This window comes from Ursus americanus, chromosome 1 (genome assembly GCF_024610735.1).
Source record: "Ursus americanus isolate L20-20 chromosome 1, mUrsAme1.1.p, whole genome shotgun sequence".
NCBI lineage: Eukaryota > Metazoa > Chordata > Mammalia > Carnivora > Ursidae > Ursus > Ursus americanus.
In genome coordinates, this window is record NC_142127.1 from 78,538,256 (window position 1) to 78,564,953 (window position 26,698).

Here is a 26,698-nt window from a genome sequence, read left to right on the forward strand (position 1 = left end):
AAAATTTCTTTAGGAGTTTTGTGTAAGGATAAAAATGATTTTGATTTCACCATTTTATATATTTTCAGTCAAATTTTTCCTCTACTTAACTCCTTCCACCTTATTTGCTGCCTAGTTATTGGAGACAATGTAGAACTGGAGGTAACTGGCATGGGGTGATAGTTTGCTGTTGTGAAAAAGGATTTGCAAGTTTCCAGTCAAGTATCCCTATACTTCCTTATTTAAAAAAAAGAAAAAAGGAAGAGGGAGAGAAGGAGGAGGAGACGGAGGAGGAGAAAAAATCAGAAGAGGAGGAGGAGAAAGAGACGGAGCAAGAAGTTTTCACAAGTTGCGAACTTTGATACCAAATACAAGGGAGAGTAGAAGTTTCTGGTTCTGCATGTGAGGAACTTGGAAGTCACAACTCCATCCTAACAAGTAAAAAATGAAAAAGATTGAAAAATTAACAATTCTTCTTGGATCTGCAAGAGAGGTGAGGACACAGGGCAAACCACTGCCCCAAAGATTGGAGAGACAGGCAAATACAAATACACTGTGGCTTACAGGAACAGAGACTCAAGAGAAACCACTGCAAGGCCCAGTGCTGGGGTAAGGAAAATCTGACCTGTAATTAATGAATTGCTGGAGGTTCAGTGGGGACAACTCTGACGGTTATATACTCCAGGTGGACCCAGTTATAGGGAGGCCCACAGTATTGTGAGATTTACGTCCAGGAGCTCAACCAGATTCCCACAGCAAATATGGAGGGGGATGCCCTTGTGTCTCCAGCAGTGAGAGGAGGACAGGGGCCATTTTTAAATACACCAGAGTACTCTGTTCTTCTTAACAAGGCATACCATCAGGGGAAACTAGTTAACAAAGCCTAACCTGCTGAGGTTATTAGCGAAGCCTAACTGACCTGAGGGAAGGGAAATAGCCAATTCCAACAGGTTCTAGCTTTCCATGTGGGAGAAGGGGAATACTCAACTTCAGGCCACGCTGGCCATCCTGTTCACCGAAGTAGGGAGAAACGAACTGAGAAATGCTTGTGAAGTTCACAGGCCAGAAGCACAGGCTCACTAAAAGACTGAGACCTTATCACAGGACTATAGAATGCTCCCTCCCCAGCCCCACGCCTCACCTCCACATTCCTTGTACTCAGTATATCATGTCTAGCTAGCAAGAAAAGACTACAAGACATACTAAAAGGCATAAACCAGAAAACAAAACAAAACAAAAATCATAATTTGGAGAGAGAGAACAAGAAGAACCAGACCAGGCAGGGCTGTTAGAATGATCAGACTGGGAATTTAAAAACAATTATGATTACTATGTTAAGAGTTCTGGTGCATAAAGTAGATAGCACAGAAGAACAGATGGGAAATATAAGCAGAGAGATGGAAATCCTAAGAACCAAATACATATTTGCAGTTATAAGGATGTACCCTTCATCTATTTTAATTTCTGATAACAACCTGTATTATAAATGTCTTGAACCTCTCTTCCAAGAAGCCAACCATGGTGAGCTTCTGCGTCAGAACACCCACTGTCATCCTTTGGTCTCAAGAAGAAAATCTCACATTGGCGTGTCTCAGGAGCCACATTCTTAACCACAGTTAACCGGAAGACCTACGTTACTATCAGATGCCCTGTGGAGTCTAGTCTAAGTTGCTAATATAGAAATCATGGGTCTCAAAGGACCAGTGGTGATATCTGAATGAGTCATTGCATCTTGGAAAATCACAGAAGTCACTGGTCAAGAAGTAAATGTCTATTCTTATTACTTAATTTCTTTATAAACCACAATTGTAATTGTGGTGTAGATTTGGTTTTACTTCTTAGTGTTTTCCTGAAGAAGCTACGAAAAGAAAAGGATTCACAATCAGCACTAGACTCTAACCAGATTTAGATTTGGTGGCTGACTATCATGCTACCTGTATTGAATAAACCACTGCTCCAATGTTCTGAATAATAATACCACAGTCTTCAGAAACAGTGTATTTCCTTCTCCAAATTTCCGACATGTAAGAAAAGCAGCAATCATTGGAAGCGTCTGGTAACTCGTTGTATTGGCATTGACTTTAACTTCTCTCTGTGGCTTTCTCTTTTCCTAACATAGGTAGAGCTGCTGAGAGAGAGTTCTGTTTTTTAGGAAAATACTCAGGTACTGGGTTATTCTTGGGTTTTTTGCTTTTTGTTGATTTGGGTTTTTAGACTCTGTTTCTACCATGACCCCTAGCCATGACAATTGGTGGGGAAATAAATGAGGGAATGGTGGGGGAAATAAATAGAATTCTTAGTCTTCGTCACATGGAAAATAGTTATGACACTTCTTTTCCCTTTCTCTGCTCCTCTTTCTTTTCCCGGTTTCCCATTTCTAGCCAGGCTTTGCAAAGAGCAAGAGACCTCCTAGAAGTGAGATGAAAATGGGAGTGCATTTAAGATGCAGAAAGCAAAGGCCACAGGCTCCTTCAGGCAGGGTCCTGCCTTGTCACCACTGTATCATCAGCCCTGCATAGTACCTGGCACATAGTAGTCATTCAACTAAATTTTAAGGTGGGGGTCAGGGGGTGGGGTGGAAGACAAAACACAAGAAGGAATTTGCAACTTAGAGGGAAAAATTCCAGACATTTCACTGTGAAGTTGTTAGAAAGGACAGTTCTCTTTTTTCAGCCATACTAAGTTTAAGTGGAAATTCTCCCTCTGTACTAAGTTTTGTGGGCTTTCTAATTGAGGCATGAGAATTCTTTCTTTGAAAGCAAATTCTTTTTCAGTAATTTGTATTTTTGTTGTTAAGAGAAAGTTTTCTACAAGCAGCAGTACATAAAGCAATAGAATAATTGTGATTGAGACGCCATGGCACACACTTCAAGCTTCAGTTCTGAATGGTTTATTTATCCCAGAGAATTCTTTCCAAAACTCAAATTTCTCATTTTCGTCACCTGCCTGGACCTTGACTTTATTTTAATACATTCAGCAATTTTTATCAGCCATGAGTGATTGGAGTTTTTCCAGACAAGCCATGAATTTTTCAAGTGTGGGATTTTCTTTCTGTCTTCTGTGGAGTTGTGGAATGCTCAGTTTAAGAGTTAGTAAGGAAAAAGGAGCAGCTGAACAAAGTAAAATAAAGAGCCACCCATATCCTTGATTCTGTGGGTGGTTCATTGTGTCCATTTATAAAACCTCATGGAACTGAACACTTGAAATGGCCACATTTCTTGTATGTAAATTGTATCTCAGTAAATTTGAGGGGGAAAAGAAGTGTAAAGAGAGGCCTGTTTTTATCTGGGCTTTATTCCCAGGTCATGGCAGGGCTCAAGCTCTCGGGAGATCTTCCACTGCTGTGGCCCTCCTGGTCTCTGGCAAATTCCCAACTCTCAGAGACCCCTGGGATGCCTGGCTCCTATTAACCATGCTTTCTAAGGCACAGGAAAGGCTCCAAGCTAGTCTGGCCACCTCGTGCTGCTCCTGAGAAACAGGTTTCCACATTCTCAGGCAGTGCAATAGTCTCTTTGCCATTCAAATGAAGACCGTGAGCCTTATTACCCTTTTCATAAGCTCAATATGCCATAGGATGAGATGAAAATGTCACCAAAGTCAGGTTCTCCAGACCTCCTTTCCCAAAGCAGCTCTAGATCCAGTCGTCTCCCCCGTGGTCTATGTGAACAGAGAACATGGACAGAGATGGGGAACTAACAGAGGCTGCGTGTTTCTGTGGCTGGAAGGAAGAGGAGGAGCAGGCTGAAAGGGATGGAGACAATGGGGAAGTCCTTGTGGTAGCTCCCTTTTTATTTCCCCCCGTGGGTCTGAGCAGGCAGGAACTTTCCTGGCATGTGTTAGATTTATACAACTAATTGCTAATTATTTGCACACTCATTGTTGTTACCTATTGGATAATTGGTAGAGGATGAGAGGTTGGAATTATTCACTTTCTCAAAAATAGACTAACTTAATTGCGCGTGGAGTTATGACAGTTAGTCACAGACGCAGGCATCAAAGCCTAGAGGAAGTTTGTCCAGGACCAAAACCCCATCAGGGACCCTCCCCTACTTCATGGTTCTTCTCTTTCCCCACCTAACACCCTCTTTATTGCAGTTTAAAGAGGGGATTATTCTAGACCTTTTGCTTTCCACCTTCTCCTCTCTGGAGATGTTGGGAACTGTGCCAAGCTGAGGCAACATGAGCTACGAGGAGGCTTTTCCCTCCCCAGGTGGCTTCTAAAGTGAATGGCCATCTGCCCTTTCGAGTATGTTATCCCGTCGAACTTGTGTTTATACCATTAGGTACCCTCCTCCACACACAAATGCAGGTTAAGCATTATTGGTCGTAGGTCTCCCTCTAAATTAAGTATTCAGATACTCCTCTCTATACAAGATGGAAAAAAAAATCTAGCAAATATAACCCAAAACTCCAAGAGTAGACCTATCTTAAGGTTCAGCTACCTGGAAACTCAGACTGCCATCAGGAGCTGGTGTCCTTCTCCCCATCTCTTGACTCTGCTTTCTTCTGTGTTAGCTCCATTCCCAAGCAAACTCACCCACCCTGGGGTCCAGACAGCTGCCCAAAGCACCAAGCTTATCTTCCTGTCTTCTCAGCCACTCCCATAAGAAAGGGAATCTCACATTTCAACGTATCCAGTGGCAGTCCTAGAATTGTCCCAGGTTGCTGAAATCAGGTTATGTACTTAACCATAGATGATCGCTGTAGCCAGCGGGGTGGAATGTTCTGATGGCCAGGCCTAAGTTACATGCCACTTCTGGAGTCATGGGTAGAGTCGCTCTACCTGAACCACGTGGACTGGGAGTGGGCATGGAACAATTCGCAAAAGAACAGAATATTATCGCCAGGATAAGATGGGACAGATACGAAGCAGGAAAAACCAGCAACTTCCCACTGTCCCGACTATGATGACAAGGGAAGAAGGAAGGCTAGACTCAAGGATGGAAGAGAAAAGTAGAAGCTCTTGTTACACACTCATAAAAGGAAGAATGAGTGCTAAACCCCTAACAAATTATCCATCAGACCAAAGCACCAAACCATTTTCTACTTCTGAATCTGCTTGTCCTCTAACCCACAGGCTTCAGAAATGCTTCCTCAAGTAAATATAATGCAGTGTTTCCTCCATCCATATAGTCTGATATTAAAGGAAAAGACGAGAGACGTGGAGTATATTATGTCTCTTGCAAGACCATGCTTGATGGACTTTTGGCTGCTGCCCAGCTTCCTTTGGCTTTGGGTGCATGTGTCTATAACTCATTTGATACTTTGCCCATGTGCTTCTGTTGCTCCTTCTCAGAGATGTGTCCAGCCCCCAATCCAAGTCCTCCAGCAGCTTTCCAAGAGGTGGCATCAATGTGGACACACTAATAAGGAGCAATTAGACACAAAGGATAAAACCAGGACTACACAAAAAAGAACAACTGTTTAGAGAGTATATATTTCAGTGTATCTTGTATCTTTTTTTAATGAACATAGTCCATAAGTTTTGGGAAAGTGGTGATAACTTGCCTCTTTTCCATCTGGAGAAAGCAGATTTTTAGAGAGAAAAAGGCCTCTAGACATATTTGAGTATTTGGAAGACTGAGAAAAGCATGCAAGACATTATGGAATCAGGAATAAGTAATAAAAAGTTGGAGCAGAGAGAAAAATAACCATAATAATAGCCAACTTTACGAATTGCTTACCATACCCAGGTAGTGTGCTAAGTGCTTTCCAGTGCTTTTTCTAACTTAACCCCCCTAACTAGTCAGTGAGGCAGGTAACCCTTACTATTCCAATTCCACACATGAAGAAACTGAGACTATATTATAGAGGATAAGCAACTGTCCTAACGTCACATGTCCGTCAAGTGAAAAGCCAGCACTGGAAGCACCCATAAGCACCTACTCCCCTGCTGTTGCGTCTCTTGAGACTCATACGGGATCTGTGTTGATGCTCAGGGCTGCTGAACTCAAAGTTAGCCGAGACCTGAACACAGACATCCCTGGAGATAGACGAGATCAGGAGAGGCCCCGGCAGAAGGAGATAAGGCAGGAAGTCTGGTGATTGTAGCCAGAAGACACCTGCAAGTCTATCCAATTTGGACAAAAAGGATCCCAAAAAGCAGAAAGGAGCTCAGCCTGAAAGGTAGTCGAAGACCAAAGACAAAGGCTCTACTGGCTTTAGGAAGGTGGCAGCAAATGGAGACACCCAGCCTTGGACATTTAGATTCAGGGGTAGGACCTCATTCCTTGAAGGATTTTAATGGGCAGGGTGCAACCTCAGGCCTGGAGAAAGTGAAGGGGTAATAGTAATAATACTTGCGATATCTTACAACTGAATAGGGCTTTGTCAGTTACACCATGCTTTTCCACACGCCTCTAATGATTGATCTTCCCCCACCCACCCTGTGGGTTTGGCATTATAATCCCCACTTTTGAGCAAAGAAAGTGAACACGGACATTTCTCACTCAAAGCCAGTGGCAGAGCCGGAACTTGAACCCAGGAGTTTTGACTCCAAGAGCAGTGCTCTTGTTGACCATAGAAAGGCTGAGCCCACCATCACGACAGAAACCCATTTACGAAAGCTGGTGTTGAGTTGAGTGCTTAGTCACTAGGCAACAAGTAAGACGCCAGCTGCAGGGAGAGAAAGATACAAGGCTGAAACCAAATCGACGTGGTTTTTTTTCTCAGTCGGCAAGTCTAACTCCCACTCAGTTTAGAGAAGAGGACCCTTTTTTCCACACTAGGAATCACCAGAAAACATCCATTTACTAAATATTGCAGTGAGGGCTTATCAGGTACCAGGCACTGGGAAGTCAACAATGAAGTCAATAATAGTACTTACCATCATGGAGCTCACAGTTTATTGGGGGACAAATAAGAAAACAGGTAATTATAGTGGTTAGCAATTCCATAGAGACAGAACTTCCCCTAAGCAACAAAAAAGTCTGTACTATATTCAAGATTTTCCGTGACCTTATGTAATCTTACCGTATACAATTTTAAATCAATCATGACTTAATTTTCTAACATTACTGACATTGCTCAAGAAGTTTACAAGAGGGGGCGCCTGGGTGGCACAGCGGTTAAGCGTCTGCCTTCGGCTCAGGGCGTGATCCTGGCGATCTGGGATCGAGCCCCACATCAGGCTCCTCCGCTAGGAGCCTGCTTCTTCCTCTCCCACTCCCCCTGCTTGTGTTCCCTCCCTTGCTGGCTGTCTCTATCTCTGTTGAATAAATAAATAAAATCTTTAAAAAAAAAAAAAACAAGTTTACAAGAGGGGCATCTGATTCAGAAATAGGGGATCGGGAAGAAATGATAGCTGGGACAGGTCAGATTTGACACTTAAAAACAAGAGCACTTTCTTCTGCCCACCGTCCTGCCTCCTGTCTTCAGAGAGGGTCATCCTCTCTCCCTGTCCCCATCTCTCTGTCGCTCGTACCCAGATCTTCTTCCAGATTCCTCCAATGCAACGGCTCACTTATCAGAGCCCTTTGCTGCAGCAGGTATCCCAGGGCGCTTCCTCAGCATTGAGCCTATGTGCCCTGTCTCGTCTTTCATCTGTTTCTTTGTCCCTTCAGCTGGTTGGTAAGATCCAGACGATAGACATTGGGGCTCATACCTTTCTGTAGGTGCTTGACGTTCAGAGGACACTGTCAACAACCAACGTCTAAGATGGCCCTCTGGGCGAGGTTAACGTTCCGAGGTTCGTCCAGACTTAGAACTACAGCGGAACGATAAGAGGATTATTTCTTAAGTAAGCATTTGGCTTCTAAAAACAATTCTGAGTGCCTATCCCTGACAAATGAAATTTTCCCCTGAAGCTATTTCTTTCTACGAGAAATAGTACCCAGAGAGGAACAAATGGATTTAAATTTAGTTATTTTCCACCATCTTGATTTTCCAAGTTATTATTTTTTTAGTGGTGGTGATGAAGGTAATTAACAGTTTAATCCATTTGTTGTTGTTGTTGTTGTTGTTAAATTGATGAGACTTTTTTTAAATGCCCACCGAGTGTGTTCCACACTTACTTGCAAGTGACTGTAAAATTGCTAAAATCCAGCAGGTATTTTTCTATTTCTGGTTTTACCAAATCGTAGTTCACTAAACCTCACTTAACTTAATCAACTAAGTAGGAGAATTCCCCAATGAGATGTTAGGGCGGGATAAGTATGTTGTAAATAAAACAATTAAAGGGCTAGTTTACACCTCATCAACTTGCTTAACCACCTGATAACAGTTAACTCCAGACTTTCCTAGTGAAATGCACCGAGGAGCAAGGAGGTGACTTAGAGTCCGGGCTTTAGAAAGGGGACACACCTCCCCTTGCCTTACCTGGGATCTGGTATTCCTCTGCCGAGCGTTTGCACAGTCTCGCCTTATGGGCCAGAACAACATCTGCATGATACCTCTCGTGGGGAGCGCAAATTCCGATCCAGGAAGTCCCATTAGGCAAAGCAAGCTTCGCTTCATACCTATAACCTCTGAGACACCAGAGTCACATAAGATCTCAGATTCTTTTTACTCCGAATTTCCTCTGGTATGCTTTCACTAGTATCACTGCACTCTCTCCTGTGAGAAGAAAAGTACGTATTGCTTTACCGATGGAGAAACCAAGGCACAAATAAGTGAAGAAGTCCAGCCAGGGTCACAAGCAGAGGTCAGGCTGAAATGCAGCACTGTGACCTCGGGTCAGTTTGGACTGGAGCTTGTGTGGTTTCCTGGAAGGGTCCTGAAATTGTAACCCCGGGTGACTCACTGGGGGGCACCTATTCATTTTACAGAGTTGGAGATAAGGTCTAGGAAAGTAAAATGACTTGTCTGAACCCCCTGGGATATGGCTCAGTCTTTGCAGTTCTGACCCGGGGCCCCTTCTCCACACTGCAGCTCTCTCTTGCACAGAGGTCTTGATGGAGAACTTACTGTTAAAGATTTACAGGCAGACCAGGTATGGTAATAGAAATGTCAGTGTGCTTCCCAGGACACTTTTGCTCTTTAAAGTGGGGAATTTGGATAACATACACCTGTCAAGTGGAAGCTGTGACCCCAATGGGTGATGCATAAATGGGGGGGGGGGGCTGCAGACCCAATAGCTATAGGGGCAGGTGGGAGCCTTCAAGGAGAGAAGCCTGAGGAGGGCTAGGCCCTACCTGCGGGGGTGGCTCCGGCTGAGTACCGTCTTAAAGGAAGGCAAGGCCTGAGTTTAAAGAAAAACCCAAAAGCTGAATTTTTATGTGAGAACCCTCAATGTTCCAATGTCAGCAACTAGCTGAAATTTCTTAAAATATGTGAGCCTCTCTCCCTCTCTCTCCCCACATATATATATACAAGAATATTAAACATGCATAGTGAATATATATGAATCTATGTGGTGTATATATATTCATATTTATATATTCATTTATATATTCATTGTAATGACTTATAAGTTGCAGTGTCTGATGGAGGGTTTCCTACACCGATGCATATTAATGTGGAGTGGGACACAGAGGGTCCGTTGCACTCCGTCATAAATTTTAGATTTGCTTACGAATTTATTTACTTGCTCATTCTAGGTCTTTGGACGGTTACCTTAAACTCCCTATAGAAGATGCGATTTTATTTCTTTTAAAAATGACTGGGTGTGACTTCAAACTCAAGTATTGAGGATCTCAGTGTAATTGGTCTCTTTGTTCTTATTCGGTTTCTGCAAGGGGAGGCAAGGCAGTCCTGCTATCCCCATTTTACATATGAGGTCATGGAGGTTCGGGAAAAGTCAAGGCACCTGGATCGTATTTCTGTGAGGTGCCTTGCCCGGTCCAAGCCCAGTCTTTGTCTCAGAGTCCCCCGCTCTCCCCGCTCCCCTGAAGTGCACCCTAAGAGCACCTCCCACCCTCACAGGCAAATGAGATCAAGTTCCAAACAGGCTGGCAGCCTGAAGGCTCAAGGTCCACCACAGCAAAGGTAGAGCCTAGAATCCCATCTCCCCCAAAGTTTGAAAACAAGCTGGCATGGGGCAAATGGTAAATAACGTTTTATTTGGTAATGGCTCTTTAGTTTTAAATCACTTCGGCATTTACTTTTAATTAATTTCTTTAAATTAGACGACTCAAACATGTAAATATTTGCTTTTCTATGATAAGCTTTTATTTAAATTATTAAAGCTCCAGCTTCGTGACTGATTTTAAGGAATGAGGTTGCCACCGTGCTGACGATAGAACGCGTGCGCTCAAACAGGGGGACATCACTTCATTTGGCACATATGCGGGCACCAAACACGGCGGAGAGCGAGGCAGCGCTCGGAGACATAGAACCCAGGGTGAATTTACAGTTTTCTTCGAATTGCTCAAGGAATAAATCAATAAATCGGGGAGTTAGAGAACAAATGTAGGATGAAATAACATCTGAAGGAGCTCACTCACAATAAAAGCTTGTCTTGCTCTTTTTTAAAAGCACTCATCAATGGCTCTGGACCCACATATTCGTTCGCTAAAAGGAGGGGAGGCGGGGGCGTGGGAGGGGGCTTGTGGAAGGGCTCGGGATGATAACTGTACAAGAACACTGGAGACAAAAAAGAAGATGATGATGATGAAGACGGAGTCATGATGAGAGCGGAGTAATTTCATAGCCCCAATCAGTGTGAGCTATGATAAGCCTTGATTTGCTAGCTGCCCAATTTTATCAGCATCAAAGGCAAGCGTGGAACCCGAAGGAGCCGGGCTGACAGTCAGGCTCTACTTCGGCAGAAAGAGAAATAACAAAGAATGCTCTGACTTCAATAAAGGGAGATTTGAAAGTAAAAGGCTTGTAATGACATTAATAACCAGGCTTTACGAGCCATGTAATGATCAGAGGATGAAGAGACCAAGGCCAGCCGGGTGAGCTTGGCGCTAGTCATCGGCACCCAAGACTCTCTTAATAACTTTTATTATTTGTTGAAAATCATTTCGACAATACAGTTCAGCAACCTTTGTGCTGTAAATCCATTTCATCTGCAAAACTGAAAGCTAAATAGAATGTGATATTATAGAGAACCTGTCATGCTGGTGCTATCTCCAAAGCTGTCTGCCAAATAATGAGCTGGGTTCCAGACGGGCAGGCTGAATGGGGGCCAAGGGCTGAGCCGCCTGTGTGCCCACCGGGCCCAGCCTCGGGCTTTGGCACCTGCTTCGCACAGACAGGAGATGAAGGCCCAGAATTAGCCTCCACACTTTGATGAAAATTGTCATGAGGTGATTCCACTCCACATCAAAACTGCTACGGAGAGGCCAAAAGTGCTTCCATTTATTACCTGGTGGAAATTGGAGAATGGACCCATGGGTTTGGTGCTGGGCATCAGGGAGATTGTGAGCCTGTAAATTTCCAAAATCTACCCAAGTACGACTGTGGCTGAATCCATGACCAAAATCCAGAAGTCCCCTGAGTGGAGCTCTGGGACAAGGCCGTACCTCCTTCGGTGTGCCCCCTCCAGTGGAGAGAGGGTGGGACCAGGAAGCTCAGGTCACTATTGAGAGCAGGACGGGGAAAGCCCTTTTCACAGGAAGTCTGGACAGAGATGAAATCGAGGCAGTATGGGGAGGGGCTAAGCTCCAGTTCTTCCTAGCCACAAGTAAACCCAGCTCTCCTCATCTTTATGCTGGTCCCTGGTCCGTTTGTCTCTTCAGCTACCTTAGAAATTAAATACTAATACTAACATGCTCATTTCTTAAGGCAGAAAGTGAACCCAGAGTTTTATGAAATATGTTATATAAGCCTCACTTAGTCTTACAAATTTGGGAGAAAAGACTATCTAATGTTAAGGGGAAAATTGGGGGGGGGTTATAGCAGACCTTATATTCAGGTACAAGGAAGAAATTCTTCCCCAGTGTAAGGACTGAAATTTGAGAATATCCCATCCGCACAGCGTAAATGATCACACAGTCGCCGAAAGAAAACCGATCCCGCCTGTCTTTACAGACTGTGCCTCGTTTTCTTTTTATTATTATTATAATATTTTTTTATTATATTATGTTGGTCACCATACAGTACATCCCTGGTTTTTGATGTAAAGTTCGACGACTCATTAGTTGCGTATGACACCCAGTGCACCATGCAATACCTCGTTTTCATTTGAGAGTCAGTACAATGTGCTCAAAATTGCTTCAGAGTTGGTGGCAACCGGCTTGGTGGTCACAAAATCCAACTGTCCTTTGGATTTCACGCGCACCTGGCTCGACGATGGTGAACTGCTCTTTGGTGAAGCGAGCCCACAGCTCCGCCTGCCTGTCTGCTTGTCCTAACGTCCTCTTGCTCGCCCAGCTGAAAGGGGACCCTGAGCTTAGACTAAGGCTGAGCACTGAGAACAGACAGCCAAGAATACTTAAGAGAGCATTTTCTAGAATGCAATGTCTGGCTGGAGAGGGGATGACAGGGAGGGGTCTCCATTTCTGGTCTAGCTGACTGTGTCGATTGTCATTCTCTACAGGGACCCCTGGAGGGGCAGCAGATGTGGGGGGAGGAAATTATTTAATTTTGTACCTGTAAGGTTTGCAGTGCCTAAGGAGCCTCCCAGTGGAGTCATGCCACCCACCAGGCCATTCACAGCACTCCCCTGATCCAAGTCCTACCGAATGACAGTCACACGTCTCACCCTCCCCACAGCACCTCTGGTATTACGGTCCTCCATGACCAGGCCCAGACAGCCTGTCCACACTCAGCTACTTCTTACTTGCCCCCCATTCCCCAGGCAGTGTTAGCAGAATGTCTGTGATTCCTGTCACCTGCCGCCACTGGGCGCATTGTGAGCCGTGAGAAGCAAGAGAGGTTAGAGGCTGCACGGTCTAGCTTCGTGGTTAAACATGCAGCCTCAGGGGTGGGGGGCCTGCCTGGCTTTGAATCTGGGCCCTGCTACTTCCTGCGTGACTTTGGTCAAGTTACTTAACCTCTCTGTTCTTTAGTTGTCTCATCTGCAAACCAGGGATAATAATAATACCTACCCTGGAGAGCTGTTGAAACGAACAAACACGTTAATGTGGAGAAAATGCTCTGGGTGGAACATGGCCTGCTGGAGGCCTTCAGGAAAGCGCGCCAGTGGCTTCAGATCTCTGAGGTTCTAAATCAAGCTTCTTTGTGAAGGTTATTCCTGAGCTCATCAAGGATGGTAGGAGCACTCTTCTCGGCCCTTCTATTTCTGCTTCTGAATTGCACAGGAAGAGAATTGCGGTGGCAGGATTCTCTGTGGTCTTAATGGAAATGATATAGAAAGAAGCCCTTAAACACACACACACACACACACACACACACACACCACAGACACGGAAGTATTTGAAACTCCTTCACTGTGGTCCTTGGCCTTAGTGAAGAAGCATCTGATGATCTAAGACTGTGGCTGTTTACACCCAAAACCTTCCTATTGCCCAGGCTTTAGAGTCAATGGAGGCACAGGGGAAGATGTGGCAGTGATACGAATATCTGACCAGCTTCGGATAAGACACATGAATATCTTATCCAAAAATTGCATGTATGACTCTGAAAATACGTATAATCTCCTTGATCAAGAAAAAGCAGCCCTCGTGAACAGTGTGTTTTTGCCCTAGAATGTCCTTCCTCCAGCCAGTAACTGTGGACGAGAAGCAGCATAGTGCTTCTCCTAAGGGGCGGACGAAACTGTCTTTAGAATTCCAGACCCTACACTCATGGACCTGTTGGCCCTCCAAGGCTGACCTTGAAATCACACCGTTGTCTCTTGCATGACAATTGGATGAAACCCTCAGTGTTTAGATAATGAAATTCTGAGACTACTGTTACAATAGAAAGAGAGAGATGATTTGAGTGGTTTGACAAGTTATGATGATTTGTTCCTTTGGTTGCCATTCTCTTTCAATAAAACCTCTTCTGTGGTTAAAAGACCATAGGGTAATTATATGCAGTTATTGCTCAGATGGATTTCATGAGTTTTTGTGGCCACTCACAACCGTCTGGATTTCCACAGGTTTCCTTCTCCTTATATGTGTTCATGCAGCCCTTCCTGATTGCCCTCAGCACCCACTAGAAACCTCACACCCCCTCATAAAGGAAATTATTTGGGCAGGACCGTTTTTAGGGACTACCTCCACCATCTGACAGGATGGAACACTCTTTCCAGATTAACGTCAGCTACAGGGTTCCAGCAGATCCCATCTTTGTGGCACATGCGCGTGGTAAATAACTAAATTCTTGTGTTTGTGATTATTGTTGAAAAACACACAAAAACAGCATTAAATGTGGGCAGTCGAAATTACTGTCTTAAACTGTTTTTAGACATGTCTTCTGAGCCCTGAGTCCTTATCATTCTACCTCCATTTTCTTCGCAAACATTTCCTTGGTGTTAACCAGGGCCAAAAGCGTCTACTGGTCCTTCTCTTTCCACTCCAGTTCTTAACAAAGAGTAAGAGCCCTCTCCTCATAACGCAATGGGAAATGTGAGTGATGAAAAGGAGATTTTCCCCCCAAATCATTTCTATAACACTGGCCATCAAATGATCGTTATATTTTATGATCCTGTGAAATCTGCAGAAATCAAAGCTATGTAATATACATCGCAGAGGGCTCTGCTAATCCAGGCTGGCCAGATTCATGCCGGAATGAGGGGTGAAGGGCTGGTAACTAGAAACCTGACACTGAAGGAATTCCAAACACAGACTAAAAGCATCTCTGACTACATCACATGGGCAACTCAAGCGCCTACAAGTATATTAGTTTGTGCTGATCTCCTCTTAGCTTTGCCATATTTGCAGAAGAACTACAGAACAAAGCATCAACACCAGCTCAGCTGCTGAATAATGCCTGCGTGGCATACTTGGGAGGAGGATGGCTTTGCCAGATGTCGACTTTCTGCCAAGGGGTACAAGTACGTCTCAGAGCACCCAGAGTTCCACATCATGTTACTTCCTCCCATTTGAACCCCAAATTTGGGCATAGCCAGTTATTACCAAAAAAGGAAATCTACAAAGTCTACCTTGGAAAAGTTAAGAAATTGTCTTTGTTTTAGCTGTTAATAGCACGCATGGTATTTTACAGAAATTAAGAGGAGCAAGATTCTGCCTTTTGGAAACTCTTCCTTGAGTGAGAAATCCCATGCTTACGCCGAAGGTGGACGTACTCACCTCTTGTCATAAATTCTTTATGACTTTCACACTTTTTACCGCGTACCTTATTTTTAAGCCACTAAACGTATCCCTTCTCGAAGCAGACTCTCTTCTAGTCACTAGATGTGTCCCAAGCTCAGTTGTTTCTCCCTGTTCTCTTCAACCTCACCTGCCCTTCATTCTCCTAAAGGGAGCTCTTTGGATGAGAGACCGTGGTTGTTCTTAAGCTCAGCGTTGAGACACATGGGTGAGTTATGATCAGCTCTGTATTGCAAGGATTCGTTACTGATACTTGAACTGAAGGTTGCAAATAATTTATTTTGATAAATTACAACAGACTTGGGTTTTCTCCCTCAATAATGTAGCTCCCACTCACTTGAATCCCCTTGTTCTTTCTTGAGTGGGAGGGAAGGGCGTAGCGTTCCCACAGGTGGTAGGGAAGTTCACATAATCCTAGCTTCTGCCTCTCTGGGGCTCAAGCGGCTTATATGAAAGTCATCCATCATGTGTATTCTGGTAAAGAAAAGGTTGGGAAGTGCTGTGACAGATGGGAACTGAACATCACCTCTACCTCTGGTTCGCGTTCATCAATCCTCAAGTCCAAGGACTTGAAACTGTAGTGATTGCACCTGGCTGTCACCTTTGACATTATCTCCCTAAGACCTTTATTTGAGATCCTGTGTACTGTATTTTTAATTGCATACATCACAGTGTTCCTAGATTATTGTATTTATGACAGAAACAAAGAAAATTTCTTTGCCGGATGATAATAAACACAGTCCTTAACTGATTCTTGAATAAATACATGTAACCTGTACTACTTAGTCATGTTGACCTCACTAGTAAGTCAGGGCAATAAATGTGAGCCCAAGATTTATTAAGCACATACGATGTTTCAAGTACTATAGAAGACAATGGAGTATACTTTTGTTCTTGACAAACAAGACAAATATAATAACCCACGCCCTGATAAAGTTTACTGTCGTTCCATGTTGGACCCAATCCAACCCTTTTTTTTCAGCCCACCATCTTTTTCTCCTTCCCTCTGTCCTTCTTTAAAAATTAGAGACCAGGTAATGTACACGTAATGTACAACGTGATGACTATAGCTAGCCCTGCCATATGATATATAGGAAAGTTGTTATGAGTGTAAATCTTAAGAGTTCTTATCACAAGGAGAATTTTTCCCTTTATTCTTTTCTTCTTTCTTTTCGTCATGTCCATATGAGAAGATGGATGTTAGCTGAAACTATTGCGGTAATCATTTCACAATAGCTGTAAATCAGACCATCATGCTGTGCACCTTACACTTAAAAATGATGTATGTCAATTATTTCTCAATTAAACAGGGAGGAAGAAATAGAGACCAGTCTCACCTCGACCTTTGCCAGTCTCTGACCCTCAATGAGAGTCTGCTACCTCCTTTTATTTTTTTACCCACGACCTATTTCCACCCCTTCCACACTTCTGACCCTCTATGGTTATTGTGCATGTTTGTGGGTTTTCTCTTTACTTAAACCCTCTTTAAAAAATTCAACACACATTTATGGAGCACCTAGGATGTGCAAAGCCGTGTGCTAAGCTCAAAGGGAGATCATTAAATATATAAGACTCATTCTTTCAAGATGTTTGTGCTCTAGTTCGGTATATAACTAGTCTTTCATCCTCATGAGGTAAGAATGACCTACTGTGGTAAATGCAGAAAAAAGAGATTTTCTTTGTAATGGCGGGGGGTGCGGGCAGATGGGAGGATTCAGAATTGCTCATGGCCCGTCTCCTATTCCAGTAAGTATAGCCACCTCATTCCCAGCTAAAAGGTTTTGCCAGTGACTCAGTCTTTCCAATGTTGAGCCCTTTCCCCATACAGGATTGCCTTAGCAAATGTAGGAGCTTGCCTTCCATCCTTCCATAGAGTGAAGACTCTTGGTACCCAGGGGCTGGCTATCTGACCTGCTTAGCCTCTGATTTTCAGCCCCCTTTTTGTTTAATGAAAAATAGTGACATACTGAGCTGGCAAAAAGAAGAAAATCTCATGTAAAGAAAGTGATCGTTATTGTTTCTTCACATATCAACACCATATAGCCTTGTCAAGTTTAGGCTGAAAGGTTAGCATTCATTATTGCTTCCCTCTGCATCTATGTGTTTGGAAACTGCATAACTGAGATTGTTCCTATGAGTTTTCCAAGCAAAAGCCTCCAGAAATGAGCCTAATCAAGAAGAAGATAGGAAAAAAAGTAAACTATGAGAAATGTGAAAAAAAATAACCAAAATTTTAAAAGTATAGGTATTTTCATGATTGCTTCCTCAAAGAGGTATATTATAAAGAAAGCAAATACAGACTAGTTCCTTCTTCCTTAGGTAAATATGGTTCCTGAGTGAGATTTTCAATTGAAAGTTTTTTAAGAAAATTAATAACACGTACAAATAAAACTCAGGTCACCTGCAAAATGAAGGGTCTGGAAGTACTGATACATTTGCTGTTTGGGTCTTTTTTTTCATCATAATCTCTGGAGGAAGCTGCCCCTGGATTTCTCAGGGCTGGCAGGTACCGTGCAGTATCAGTCGCTGGGGTAAGCATTTCCTGGGCCCCAGAATGGATTGGTTTTTGTGCTTACCTATAAACACTAAATTTCACCCAAATAAACTATATGGGGAAACTCAAGGGAACTTGGGAACTTGGGAACAAGGGAAACGAAAGGGAAACTTAAGATCAACAAAGCTAAAATTTCAGCTCCTTATTCTTCTTTATCCTATCAAGTTAATGAGGAGGGCTTTTTTTTTTTTCCTGTTTAAAAATCATTCTTTTGTGTTTGTGTGTGTGTGTGTGTCTATGTCAGGGTGTCTGTGTGTGTGCATACACACACACACACACACACACACACACAAGATTCACCAGCCCTTAGAAGTTGCTCTGGCAGAAGTCGATTTGGAGGAAAAAGTTATTATAAACAACAGCAGCGCCCCCCCATCAAAGAAAGAAAATTCTTCTAGCACTCTTTGAACCTTAAACAGTGTTTTCATAGGCCAGCTCCTTGTTTTTCTTCTCTATGAAAAATTAAAAACAATAACTGTTTTGATGAGTTCTCCGGGAAAAGACCGTTTCCATGATTTCATTTCTTGACAAAGAACAGCAACCTCACTGGGTCTCTGCCACATGTAAGCAAACTCCCCGCGGTAAAACCTCCCGTCAGAGGAAGGGATACGGTCCGCAAAACTCTCAGAGTTCTTCCCCATCTGCCCAGGGGAAGAAGCCCGCCTGCCCCTTGCTGGGAGAAGTGGATGAGCCGCAGGGGTGAGGTGTGGGAGAAGAGATAACAACTGCCCCCACCCCCACGTGCACGCGGCCTGGGCTGTCACAGCAACGTTCAGGGTTGGATTCTGCCCCGTCACCACTTGATCTGGGTTGTCTCTTCAAAAATAAAAAAATAAAAAATAAAAAAAACAAGGTGTGCCTGTCTTTTATAATGTTCTGTTTTAAAGGCGAGAAATCTCCGTGGAGAGCACAGGACCCTAAAAGTCCAAGGCCTGGAATTCCTCCTTTCTCTCTTTCCATTTTAAACAGGAAACATTCCCGCTAAGAGGGTCCGGAGGGAGCGCTGGTTGTATGTTCATTTTAAGGCAGATAATGTTTGTGTGTTGCAAATGTCAGTGATTTCTCCCAAGGGCTTCAAACGAGTGCAGAAAAACCACATGTTTCACTTCATGCAGAGAAATAGCTTCAGTAGGTTTCGAGAGAAAGCACAGGTTTCGGATATTTTGTTAAGTGTTTCGGAAATCTCTAACATGAACCAAAAGGAAATAGAAATGAGAGCGGGGGGCGGAGGCTTAAAATATTTTACGACAAAAGATAAAATGAATGCTGGAAGTTTTCTAAATCAAAAATAAAATTCTAAAGGAAAGGGAAGATGTAACCCCGATCCTTTCTTTCCCAACGCTGGAGCGACAGAGGGTGCGTTGGCGCTCTATTTGTCATGGGCAATTTAAAATAGAGCAAAGCGAACTGCACTGAATCATAGCCGTTGATGCTGTAATAACTTGTACACAAACAATTTAATTTTTTTATCTGAAAACTCTAAATTACCCCAAGCTCGAGGATCTTTCATTAATATTCACAGCCAAATTAAGCATCACACAGTAGAGAGAGTGCTATTGTTCATCCTTAGGAAGGGGTCCGCATGCTACTGTCCACATGCACCCAAGCTTGGAGTCTGTCAAACCTCCATTGATTTGGGGAACTTACAGAGCTGTTTTAACATCAAACTCGGCCGATTACCGGGCGCTTTTGACCCTCATTGACAGTGCTTGATTAAGCGCAGACACGGTGTTCTTATAGCTCTGTCATTTCTTTCAAGTGTTCTCCCAATTTGTGCTCTGACATTGAAGAGCTTTTCATTAATTATTATTGTTGCTTTTTTTTTCCTTTAAAAAATTACAAAAGGGAGAGCAGTAGGAAGTGGGAAGGATCCGGTGACGGTAGCGGTGAATACGCGCACAGAAGGTTTATGGGATCTTAAGAGCAGCAAACAGAGCTCGTCTGTTGAAGGCCAGGCTAGATAAGACGCAGTCATCTGTACATTGGAGACGGACTGCTTCTGTTATAGCAAATGGATCAGAGGATGCTCGTCGTCTTAGCAGAGAGATGCAGACAGGGTCACTTTCTGGGAGTGTTTATTCTTGCCCTGGACCGTTCTGTGGGCCTCCTCATCACACAACGCAGCTTCCAGCTGCTCGGCTACTCCCCCTCCGCCCCTGGCCTGGTGCTGCTTCTCGGCTTTGTGGTAGAATTGCTTTAGATCGAGGTTCTAGGTGGCTAATTCCCAGCGCTGGGTTAGGACTTTTTCTAGGAACTGTAGAGAGGAGAGGGCACATGGGGAAGGTGACAGAAGCTTACCAGAGTTAGACCAAGACCATGGCCCATGTCAGCAGCACACCACAGACCGAGCAGAGAAGTGAGTCCACGGGAACTTCATAACTCTGCATAACCCGGACACTTCTAGCACCGCATCTATGACAGGCTTCAGTCATAGTAGGGAAGAGTAGGGGAGGGGCAAATCATCCCAGCTTTAGGAGAGCCAAAGGCAGCCTTGTTTAGAAAACCAGTTTGGCCACTATCCTAAAGGCCAACATACGGTGGTATGAATCAGGTAGAAGTAGATTTTTCTCTCTGGCACCAATCGGAGAATAAGCAGTCCTGGCTGACATGTGGCTCCATGGCGTCAGGGACTTGGGCCCTTGCCCTCTTGTTGTTCGACTGTCCTCAGCATGTGGCTTCCTCCGTGTGGTTTAAAATGGCTGCTCCGATGGCCAACAGGAAGGAGAGAGGGAAGAAGAAAACTCACCCTCTTCAAAGGTGCACATCATTTCTGTTCACACCCCATGGGCCAGACCTAGCCTTTGGCCACGCCAAACCACACAGGGAGGCTGCGGAATGGGGTCTTCAGCTGGGCAGCCAGCGCAGTAGCTGCTGACATGTGTCTGTTCTTCTCTTTCCAGGGGAGGACCAGCCGACCCTATAGACTGCCTGACGGCAGCACCTCGAGCGCTCTACAAGGAAAGGGAGCTTCCATATTACCCAGGGGCTCATCCCGTGCATCCTCCCAAGGGGAGCTACCCCCGCCCCCCGGATCTGAGGGTCGCCGACCTCCGGTATCCTCAGTATTACCCTCCTCCGCCAGCCCCCCAGCATAAAGGACCCTTCCGACAAGATGTTCCGCCTTCCCCTCCTGAGCACCACAGAGTGCCAGCCTATCAGGAAATGGGTAGACCAGGGCCCCGAGGGGGCAGCCCAGACCAGTACCCCTACCGAGCCCAGGATCCCAGGCAGAAGAACCCCATGACTGCAGCCGTGTAACTGATACCACCAAGCTCAGCCCAGCCAGAAAGGGAGACGTGTGACATCACCTTTGCCCTCCCTAGACTTTCAGGCCTTCCTCTGTTCCGAATTCTCCATGGTACAGATAGGTTTTTCTCACCGAGGTTGCAACACTTGACCGCTGACCAGAGGGAAAAAGGAGGGGACAGGAGGGCGGGGGATCACAAGGAAGAGAGAGGAGGGGGGTCATAAAGACAGTACTGCCTGAGATTTGAAGTACGTTTAGAATTGTTGGGTTCAGTGAGAGTGGCAGCTGAACAGGCAGATAACAATGGAGACATCGCACCCCGGGGCCTCCCGGGTGCCCGCGAGCGCCATCGAATTGGCAGTGCGGAGACGGTCTCAGAGGCTCAGCCTCAGCCCCCTTATTAAAGCCATTAAGTCTGAAGGGTGGCTGCACATACGGGCATCTTAAATGAGTAGTTTTTGTCATTGAGAAAACAACAGCGAACATGACTCGTGATCTCCTCGAAATGTCTATACCCACCAGAGGAAGGCTGCATTTTCCTATTTCTCAGGCTCCCAGTAACACTCATTTGGTATTAGTATCTTATATTTTCTTGCTTTTATATAAAAAAATAAGATGAATGAAGTATTAGTGTCCTGGAAGAATATGCAAAGCCAGTTTGGGCTTCCAGAAGGAGTATATTCTGAGGACCAGGTTAAGAGGGCCAAAAATGCTGTGGTCCTCCCCTTCCTTCCCCGCAAATCCCAGGCACGACAGCACAGAGATACCCGGTTTCAGAATCCTCCCCCAAATCTCCTGCCTGTCATTATCGTAAGCGGCCCTCCACTTCCAGGCTCCCACTTGTGGGCTAAAATGTAGTTGGGTTAGAAAGAGAGGGCCCGCTGGTTAGGTCACATGGGGAGCAATGCTCTGGGGGTGCCAATTCATTGCACAATCAGTGCCACATAGCGCTATGTGCACCAGGGACAGGGAGGGGCTGCCTGTGGCCTTTGGGGCTGGTAGCCAGGAGGTAGAAGGTGGCAGTGACCGGCTGTGTGTTTGTGTGTGAGAAGGCATGTGATTACTGGTATGGAGAACGTAAGACAAAAATGCTTTCTGCAAAGTTTGATGGGGAAGGAAATAAAAAGGCAAAAAAAAAAAATCAGAAGGGAAAGGAAAAGGGGCATAAAACCAGATCATTATCTCCCTGCTGTGTTTCAGTCACAAAACTCAGGGCAACACTGAGGCCCACATCTCTGATGGGAATAGAAGGTCTTACGGCTTTGAAAAGCTGACGCCCCACCCTCCAAAACCCATCACGTTTCCTTTGCGTTTTGCAGTGATTTTCTACTTATTCCAGCAGGACATCTAAAACTTCCAACCTGACCCAAATGAGAACACCACAAAAGACTGAGGACCAGCAAAACCTGGGAGCAGCCGCTTGAATGGTTCAGTGACGCTTAAGAGACTTTAAGCCTTTGCCATTCCTCTCCATTCCCTCCAAAAAAAAAAGAAAAAAAAAAAAGTCTTGAGTTCAATGTAGACATATTTTGGTTGAGATTAGAATACTTCTGACGGACAGGGCTTAATAAATTATAGTATTATGGAATATACAGAGTATCTAACCCAGTTTAGTCTTTTTTTTTTTTTTCAATTTAAAATAGAGTTGCATTACCAGGAACGAAGCAGCTGCTGGTTTTAGACATAAATAGTTGTTATTTACTGGACTTTAAGAGGTATCATTTTCTAAACTACAATTTGCTCATGGCCCTCTTAAAAATAGACTGTCACACTGGTTTTGGCCGCCTGCCATGTCTCGTGAGCCAGCACCTCGGACTGTTGGCAGTTCGTGCAAGGGGCTTGAGGGGCTTGGGCCCTGACCACCTAGGGTTGGTGCAGGTGAGCTACGGGGCTTCTCTGCCAACATGCTGCATGACACTTGTCCCTCAAACTAAATAAACCTTCCGGAAGAAAATGGTGAAGTGAGGGAAATGTAACGTGTTGGGGAGCATTAAAAATCAGCTCTTCGGTCTGTTGCATAGTTCAACCAAATTTCTCTAGGCTATTGGACGTAGCCGAGCCAGAAGTCTCCTTCCGGATTAAGGCCAAGGCCACGCAAGGGGTGGCCAGAGGCAGTGCGAGAAGGTGAGATACTCTGTGCCTGTTGGAGCAGGGGCTCTTGTAGGAAGAATGCCCGTGTTTTCACTGCGTTGCCACCTTGGGAGCACAATACCTCCGGCTTCCGGGCTCAGGGCAAGCTGCTCAAAACATGGTTTTGCATTGTATACAAAGTCAATAAAACACCTGTTAATCCTGGGGAGGCAGCCAGGGATGCGAAGGGACTGTTAAAGTGCACGAAAAATAGATTAGAGCAGTTTTCTTTTCTTGCCTGAAGTGTAACACATGTCCTATTTGACCCTGCCCAAAAGAAGCTACTGTGTGTGACAGAGGCTCCGTCAGGCCAAGCCACAATTAAGAGCAGCTCGACTATAAGCTTTATAAAAGCCTGTGTCCCAGCCCTCCACTGTCACCACCCAGAAGTTGCAGAACTCTTTCCCAGTCTCTAGGAGAACAGGTTGGTTAGAGTATTTAGAAGACCGGGCTGTAATCAGGAGGTGCCCAGTAGCAGGAAGTAGTTCCCGGTTAATTTTTGGCCTTGGGAAGATTCAATCAGGTCTGCTTGTCGCTCAGAATATAATAGCGCCAAGGACAGAGCGGCACGGTGAGCGACAAACCCACCAACACACACCCACCTGGCTCCTGATCTGACCACTGGGTCATGGAGGCCTTGAAATGATGTTTTGGCCTCGAGTCACTGGATATTTTAAGGAGCTCTGTTTCATACCTTTCTGCAGGAGGAGAGATAGGAAAGGGAGCAGACCATTGAAAACTTTGAGGTGCAGCAGAATTCAGTCCTCTGCCAGGAAGGGAAACACTGCATCTCGTTAACCGTGTGTGCCGCTGGACTGCGGCAATATCACTCTTGGTAGAAAATCGCTTCCCCACAATATTAAATCAGTGGATGAAAGGCAATCTCAAAGACAGGAGCATCTTCTTAAGTCATAATTGAGTAACAAACAAAAATTGGAAAATAAAATTACCGTGAAGTTCATTATTCTTAGACTTGTAGGTCAACTTGTGTTGACCCCACAGGACAGCATGGAGCAAAGATCTTATAATCAAGAGCGTGGTGAGACCCACGGACCCACCGTCTCACTCGTGGAGCAAACTGCCTGCTTTCCAATAAAGGAGGTTTGAGACTTCATTGTAGCTTTATTGGTGCCACCAGCTAAATAAAATTAAAACATCATTCCTTATTCCCTTGAAAGATTCCTGAACTTGTTGAACTATCTTCAGAAGGAAATGCCCCCGACAGCGTTAGGAGCTGTCCTGCATAGAGTCTATATGCATAAGGATCCAGCCTTTAAAGAGCAGTTGTTCCCCTAACCTATAACCCCAGCTTTTGCTTTCTTTGGGGAAACATCTTAGCCTTTCAGGGGGATAGAGAGATCAGCAGAGTTTGGCTAGGAATGTGTGTCTATAAAATTCCCATAGGCATTAAACTCTGAAATCCTCAATGAACCGCCTTCGAACTGGTGCTAAATTGGGTAGACACCCTACTGCTTTCTGAGTCCAGGAGCAACAAAAAGTCCAGATTTCGTGCAATTAGGCAGGAGGGAGCTGGATCCAGAAACGGCCACAGGAGTATTTCTCTGCACTCCCAGTTCTCACCGACTTAGTGGGAAATGATGCCACAATGAGACCAGAAAAAGGAGTCTCCATAAGGTATCCCTACAAAGTCAACTCTCTGAAAAAAAAGGAGAATAAAAGGTAGATATCTAAAATAAGCCTAGAATCTCATATGCAGCTACTACTTCTAAGGGAAACTCTTTTCTCCCTCATGTCCTTAAATAGTAATAGAATCACACAGCGCCTGACTTTTAAAGATGGGCTTAACTCCCCAGCCTGGAGTGCCGAGTGAACTAACCCCAAAGACTGTCTCCTGACTCAGCTCTGGGAGAGTGTTCTCTTGCCTCGATGCGGACTGCCGTGCTGTTTACTACTGGAACGTAAAAACAAACCCTACTGTTTATACAGTCACTTCTTCTAGTGTTTTCCTGTGCTTTTATGACACCAAGTCTGTTCATAAGTTCCGAAGATAAATTATGTGAAATCATATTTTGGCATATGGGGGCGGAGAATGAATTCTTTACAGACTTCTTAGGATGATCCCATTTGTACCACAGAAAACATTTTGGATGTTGTTATATATGAATATATAAATTTTTCTCGTTTTATTTTGCATTAAAATAAAGCTTTATTCAGTCAGTAAGACACCAGAGTGTTGGTTTTCACTCCCCACCCGTTTGTTTTAGGATTTGATGAATGGAATAGGTCGGTCTGGTCCTAATCACCCTTGAACAGCAGCGTCACAGGGCGGAGGACATGAGAAGAAAGCCTTTGTCACATGCCGAGCTCCCAAAAAACAGATGCAAGATGGAGGTGAGCAGGCCGGCTGTTTGTGAGAGTGCTCTTGGGTTCGATACCCGCAGAAGCCAGAGCAAGACAGCAGGGCCGGGCAGTCTGCTCTCCCAGCTTAGGCCTCAGCCAACACCACAGGAACCCTGGAGCTACAGTGGCCCTTCACACTTGTCCCAACCTGGGACCAGGGAGCTGGGCCTTTGTGCCACTGTCTTGGTGTGGGTATCGGCTACCCCCAGAAGGAGGTGGGACCCAGGCCCGGGCAGTTCCCTTCAGGTGAAGCAATCCCCAAAGAGGGCTGACAGCTGGGGACAATCTTTGAGGGAAAATTGTCTTTTATCTTTTCTTTTTTTTTTTTTAAGATTTATTTATTTATTTGAGGCAGGAGAGGAGTAAAGAATCCCAAGCAGACTCGCCACTAAGCATGGAGCCCGACCTGGGGCTCGATCTCGTGACCCTGAAATCATAACCTGAGCTGAAATCAAAAGTCAGATGCTTAATCGACTGAGCCACCCAGGCGCCCAAAATTGTCCTTCATTCTTGAAGCGGGATCTGGGCATCTCATCACAGCATCCAACTCTGCTGACCCCTCCTCGTCATGCTGGCAACACTCTCACCTTGCCTGTGGAAACATGATTCTGGGGGGTTCTGCTTGCGACCATCCCTGTTTCCCAAGCTTCTTTACTGGCTTGCTCTCAGACCTCCCTGGACTCCCTTGCAAGTTCATTCACAGCCAAGATTTCAGCTACCATCTCTGGAGAGATTTGCTCATAATCTCCAGCTCAGATCTGTCTCCCAGGCACATGCATTTCCACTTTCCCACTGATCATCCACACTTGAGCTTTCCACAGGCCCTTTGGACTCAACACATTCAAACTGAAAGCAAAAGCTTTCTCCAAAGAAACCTGCTTCTCACGATTCTGTCCTGGCCAATGGCCCCACCATGTTCACGCTACAAACCAGAAACTGGAAATGGTCCTTGACTTGCCATTTACAACTCTGCCCCTTCCTCCCACCCATCCCCATCTGATACGTTGGAAGGCCAGCCATTGCACCCAATCTGTCCGTGCTTCCTGACATCCTGCCTGGGCTCAGCCTCTTGCTTCTCACGCAGCCTCTTCACTAGCCTTCTTGCCTCCCTCCTACCTCTGACTGTGCTTCCTTCTGAACCATCTCTATGCTACACAGACTCAGCACCCGCATTGGTAAATAAAATGTGGTTAGACACGTACATACCCATTTGTTTCTATGTTGTCTAGAACCCTTTCATGCTACCGTATCAGCCCCAGCTCTCTCCTGCCAGAGAACTTTAGCTGAAGTAGAGATCAGAGCACGTATGCTACTCTTCCAGAG

General features: G+C 44.9%; 1 protein-coding gene across 5 annotated transcripts in view; it reads left to right on the forward strand.

Moving 5' to 3' along the window:
• PARD3B (par-3 family cell polarity regulator beta) overlaps positions 1-25,200 on the forward strand; it is a 980,330-nt gene extending 955,130 nt beyond the window's left edge. For 4 of the 5 annotated variants that reach the window (XM_045806556.2, XM_045806554.2, XM_087862421.1 and 1 more), the window contains one exon: positions 20,538-22,590. In XM_045806556.2, coding sequence (XP_045662512.2) covers positions 20,538-20,895 — 358 coding nt within the window. In that variant the 3' untranslated portion in view covers positions 20,896-22,590. Of the gene's footprint in view, positions 1-20,537 lie in introns of all 5 variants that reach the window. The other variant, XM_045806555.2, reaches the window with a different exon arrangement.
• Positions 25,201-26,698: the final 1,498 nt, after the last annotated feature.